At 27.1% G+C, this 5,954-nt stretch overlaps 1 protein-coding gene across 1 annotated transcript; it reads right to left on the reverse strand.

Annotated features, from left to right (window-relative positions):
- Positions 1–394: 394 nt before the first annotated feature.
- On the reverse strand, positions 395–4,781 carry LOC107855239 (protein CRABS CLAW). Its single transcript, XM_016700237.2, has 7 exons — positions 4,624–4,781; positions 3,525–3,653; positions 3,322–3,409; positions 1,328–1,376; positions 1,156–1,231; positions 965–1,021; positions 395–625 (listed from the first exon to the last, which is right to left on the reverse strand). Exons 1-7 carry the CDS (start codon positions 4,777–4,779, stop codon positions 620–622), a joined length of 561 nt encoding a protein of 186 aa, XP_016555723.2. The 5' UTR covers positions 4,780–4,781; the 3' UTR covers positions 395–619.
- Between the last annotated feature and the right edge of the window lie 1,173 nt (positions 4,782–5,954).

The raw sequence follows: 5,954 nt of genomic DNA on the forward strand, positions 1-5,954 counted from the left end.
ACTCCAGCAGAAGTATTGATGATTAGTTTATGGCACGTATTAAACTTACTTAGATTTTAGTTGTATTCATAATTGAAGGGATCAAAAATTACTAAAATGTCAGGTTCAAACATGCGTTGCAAAATATATTTTAATATTTTTGTTATGTTACTCAAATTTCGTGTCGCAATTTTTTCATATTGATTCTGCATGATGCATGCATAAAATAAAATTTGTAGTTATTATAATGGGCCTGTGCACAGCACCGACGTTCTTCATATAGTATTATTCTATATATAAAAGCTAGATAAATATTGACTTCCTTTTAAGTTTTTTGAGATGTTTTGCATAACTAAAAGGAGCAAATGATATAAACAAGTTAAAATGATTCCTCCAAATGAACTGCACAAACAAAGACTAGAAAGCAAATGTATCATAGGATAAATTTTCTCCAGTACAAATTAAAGTTGAAAGTAGCAAACAGAGAGACTATTAATCCACCATAATATATGATATAGAGTACCAGAGTCATTAAATAAAGGTCGAGAATAAAGTTAACCATCTTAAATATTAATTTCTTCCAATGCGAGTAGAATCCCTCCATAGATCCCAAATTTTGCTTCACTCCTTCCAACGTCGCCTAAGCCTAAATTAATCAAGAATAATTATTTGTACTAGATAAGCATTTAACATATTCAACCAATTAACAAAAAAAAAAAAATGTTACTCCTTCTATCCACTTTATATGACACAATTTGAAACATATCAAGATTAAATTGATTAATTTTCGGAGTTAATTTAAATATAGAATGTCCAAATTCTTAGAAACATATAAAAAATAAATTATTCTTGTTGTCAATTATTTAAAAATATCACAGAATTATTTGAATTCACTTTTAACTTTTCAAATAGTAAATAGTGTCTCAGAACAAATAAAATCAGGAAACTGGTTCATAAAGGAGAATGAATAATAATAAAATCTTACATTGCTGCTGTTCCCGGCCAAGGTCCCGTTTGGAGTATTTGGAATGTACCTAGCCCACTATATCAAGAATTTTAATTATTAAATTATATTAAGACAAAAAAGTTAAGAATTTTAATTGTTAGATTATATTAAGACAAATGTAATTAGGGCCGCATATTTTTTTAAAAAAAATATATATTCTTTTAACTCACATTTTTAGCTGCTGCACTGAAAGCCTCTCGGTGTGGAATCTCTGGATGTGCTGTTTTAATACGCTGGATCTCTTCCCTTTATAATAATAAAATTAACTTTTAATAAAAAGTCATGGTTTTAGGACTTTAACATTAATAATCTACGAGCTTTAAAGGAAAAAATGATGTTTACTTCATGAACCGATTGTAGGCAGATGGTAGTCTGTGCTTCTTCTCAGGAGCTTCAACCATTGCAGAAAAAAAAAAAAAATCATAATTAGTTTATATAAAGTCAAGTATAGGGTTGATTTTATTGATGTTCACTCAACTTTTTCTTTATTATAACTAAAGTTATTTGATTATTTTTTGCTATAGAAAAATTACTCAACTTTATTTAAATACTAGTTAGAAGAAGATCGTGCAAAGCACGGACCCAATATCTATTTTAAATTTATATAATAATAATAATCATATCAATTAATGTGATACTTTTAAATTTTGAAATTTAAATAAATTTATTTTTCAGGATAATTTTTACATATATTCTTAAAATATTTTAAAGTATCAATTATTGTGATTTATTATTCAAATATAAAATTTTATTTCAAATATTTAATTTGCAATTAAAATTAAACTCTACAAATATATACATTAATAAAGAGTGTGGAAAGCAAAATTTGATGGGCCTATATTACTATTTTTCACATAACACGGGCTCAGCATAAATTATTTTTTTATTTCAAATTTATGCGACACAAATAGAATTTGTAATTTTCAAATGATATATGTTATTCTCCTTGTCTAAGCTTTTATGGTATTGATAGTCGATTATATTTTTTAAATAATTTAAGTTTTTAATTATTGTGATTTATAAAAAAAAAAATTCTTCTATTTCAATTTAAGTGGCATAATACTGAGGTAACCATAATAATTAATTAGAGGTGATATAGTAAAATCACGATTGAAGCAGCGAAGCAGACATGTCTTAAATGACTCACAACAACTAATTAGAAGTGGTATAGCAAAAGTACAATACTTGTGAAAAAAATTTTAGTGGACCTCATATAAGACTTGAAGTTAATTTAAATCAACAACTGTTAACTTATCATTTTATATCTATTTTATTTTTTTTATTAAATATTTTTTAAAATATTTAGATGACTTATAATAATTAATTAGGGTGATATTTAAGAAAATTATGATTGAAGCAACTAAAGCAGATATGTCATAAATTCTATTTTACTTTTTTTTATTAATTATTATTAATTTTTTAATATATAATAATTAATTAAGAATAATATAGTAAAATCATAGAACAAGTAGCTGAAACAGGTATATCGACGGATAGCAGCCTGCTTCAGTCACCCAACTCTCTCTTATATAATAAGAGAATATGTCATGAAAATCACTATTATTTTTTAACATAAAATCTTAACTTTGATATTTAGACAAAGTTTGAATAACTTTTCTGTTACAAAACTAAATTGTTTAGTAACTTAATTTGTCATTAACTTTTAGGCAAAGCTTAATGATATTTTGTTATCAGAGACAGAACTGCAGTATAATTCGAAGGTTCAAATAAACCCAATAGTATTTGCATAGATCTTATATTTATATTAGAAAAGATAACACATATACACAAAACTTTCAACCTTGAAAGCCCACTACGGAGACAGTTGTATGGTTCGATGCTGGTAAGGGAATAGAGTACCTGACCACTTTTACACCCACAAGATGTGGTTTCAAACCTCACTACGCTCAGTATTTTTATTCATTTTTTAAGCTTACATGATGCATGATTTATATATTATAAAAAGAGAGAAAAAAAAAAATTTCATACCAAACACACCCTCTAAAAGGAGAAAAAGAAAGAAAAAATATCTGTAATCTAGGATTTTATATAACAAGAATCACCCAACTTATTTTTGATCCGTTTATATCCGATTCGATCTGTCCATTTGTTGTTTCTATCCGGATTTATAAACCTCAAATCCTGGTTCTGCATCTATTTGTTACGATAAATAACTTAGTGACTTTCGGTGATATTTCAGCAAAGTTGCTAAGTGATTCTTATGTTACAAAATATTGTTTTAAAACTTTGGTATACCTCAAACTAAAAATGAAGTGTCATCTATGATTAATCAACCCAACAAATAGACGAAGGAAGAAAATAATATATATGCTTACGTTTTACAACAAAAGGTGCCTTTGGAGATGTGGGTTCACTTGAAGATGAAGTCTGGCCCTTCTTGAAATTGTTGAAGAAATCTTGATGCTTTGGCAAAAAAAAAAAGAATCCATTTTTTTTGTTGAGAAAAATAATCAAACAAGGAAAAAAAAAATGGAAAGCAAATCACAAAAAAAATGAAAGTAATCTTAAATATAATTACCTGAAGAGTGGGTTGGTGATCAAAACATTGGGGTTGAAGTGGAGGCCTACTGCTTAAAAAGGAAAGATTACCACAATGCCCACATTTCACTGTTACAGTGTCCAATAGCTTTTTGCATGGAATTCCCACCTATACATAATTTTTTTAAAAAAAGAAAAACTTAGAAGTTATATGCATCTATAGTGTAAATAAAATTTACAGGAGATGGTATATTACACTACAAATGAGGTATTTGAACCCTCTTCTACTGTTATAGACAACGATTTCACAACTGAGCTAACAAGGGGCAAAAAGCCTAGTACGTATTAGGAGTGGGGTTCGGATGAACCATTTTTAGTGGAAAATTATATATATTCAAGGTTAAAATTACTTTTTTATGTACTTATAATCGATATTGAATCATCTTAGCTTTTTTTTGTGTTATAATTTTCATATTTTCAAATCCACTAAGAGAAAACACTTATTCCGTCACGACCTGTAACTTACCCATACTACATGGTACTAATATGATTTCATTTATAGACTTTTTAAACGGCTTCATAATGTATTTATATATTTATATATATAGAAGATAGATTCTTTAAAAGAAGAAAAAAAAAAAAACTCGTATGAGAGTATTTGAACGCAGAATGTTGACAATATGGCTTGATGCACATGTATTGTGAGTGTATATATACTGTGATGAAAAATCGAATGTTGAAAATGAAGAATGTGTGTGTATAGTTACAACAGATATATGTTGTATGTATATTATATATCATGTGATTTGACAAAATAGATTTGCTCTCTTATCTTTAGCGATATTAGATTTGCTCTCTTATCTTGAGCGATATATATAATAAAGTCACTCATAAGAAAGAAACTATCACAGTAGCTTAGCTTTCTTATGAACCTTCCTGTCTCTCTAATTCATTCCCCTTTCAAGAAATAATAATAATAATAATAATAATAATAATAATAATAATAATAATAAAAGGTTCTCAAAGTTAAGCGAACTAGCTAGAAATGTTATATAAAAAAGATAAAGAGAGTATTTTGTGTATAATAATGGGGCAAAATAATATTGTATGAAATCAAGAAATATAATAGTAGTACGTACCGCAAGGATAGTGTTGCAGTAGCTGCAACGGACATAGCAAAGATGTTCAGAAGATTGAGCCAAAGGATCCATGGAGACCATCTTATGATCTGCCGATTCCAATAAGTTGAGACAAGAGATATTACGAGAAGAGGAAGACATACAAGCATGTAGCATACATTTTGGACATTGAAGAGTGCATACATATATATATACTATACGTCCTTCGCGCGCGTGTACCTCACTATAATGAGTTTAAACGTTACACTAAATATGATGTTTGCTTAAATAATAAAAAAATTTATTTAATTAGTTATACAGTAATTGTAAATATCTAAGATATAAATAAGGTAGGTAAAAAAATACATTGATAACTCCTTAAATTACGGTTAGTGTCTTAGAAAAAAAATTAATCATAATATTTTGTATGGCTCAAAATTTTGATCGTCAATTGTCTTATATTATCATTATCATCATTCATCTTCAAGACACCTACAAAATTGGGGGAGAAAGAAATCTACGAAAGCAATGCATCAAAGTAAATCAAATATTACAAAAATATATTTCTTGCTTCATATGTTCACATTAGATATTATTGTATTGTTATAGAAGAATTCTCAATTTATGAAAGTTCAAAATATTTTTCTTTGGTAAAGAAATTATCTAAATATGATAGATTTTTATCTTTTTCATAAATTATTTATCAATATTAGATTTTTTTTAAAATATCTACTGAATCTTTTTAAAATTTTGGTAGACTTTTTCTTCCCTTTTATTTAATATAAGATAGAGGTCATGGTTTTTTGTTTTTTAAAAATTATATACGCATGATTTGAAGTCCTAAAAAAGAAGGGGGGGCGGGGGGGGGGGGGGGGGGGATTCAATTCTAGTTAGGTTTGAAGTTCTAAATTAATTAAATATTATTAGGTAAATAATAAAAAAACTAATTTTATCTAAAAGAGAGTCTTTTAATGAAAATAAAGGTTCAACCAATATTTGTAAGACTCTTTACACTTTAATATAATATAAATAGATTTCTTCACACCTTAATATAATATAGATAGATATTGATTTGTAATGAAATTCAAGTGATAAAGTCAAGAATAATTTAAATATACAGACTTTACCATTTTTAGTTGTTCTTTTTGCACCATGACTAATTATAATTACTTATTCAAATTCTTCTCCAACTATCAAGCAAGATTATGGGTGTCAAGGAAAAAATCATCATGCATGAGACTTAATATTATCAAAACAAAAGAGTTCGGATAATGTTATTGGTGCAAAACTTTAACTGTAAATATAATGTCGAGAATCAAATTTAAAAACTCATAGATGCATTTATGAATGCT

This window comes from Capsicum annuum, chromosome 1, assembly GCF_002878395.1.
Source record: "Capsicum annuum cultivar UCD-10X-F1 chromosome 1, UCD10Xv1.1, whole genome shotgun sequence".
NCBI classification, from domain to species: domain Eukaryota; kingdom Viridiplantae; phylum Streptophyta; class Magnoliopsida; order Solanales; family Solanaceae; genus Capsicum; species Capsicum annuum.

Bases quoted from the DNA above. Each gene is read 5' to 3' on its own strand.
- LOC107855239 (XM_016700237.2), bottom strand. From the start codon at position 4,779: ATGCTACATGCTTGTATGTCTTCCTCTTCTCGTAATATCTCTTGTCTC. The intron at 1,377-3,321 runs GTAAGCATATAT...CAATGGTTGAAG, and splicing joins GGCACCTTTTGTTGTAAAAC to CTCCTGAGAAGAAGCACAGA. The intron at 1,022-1,155 runs GTGAGTTAAAAG...TTCTTGATATAG, and splicing joins TCAGTGCAGCAGCTAAAAAT to TGGGCTAGGTACATTCCAAA.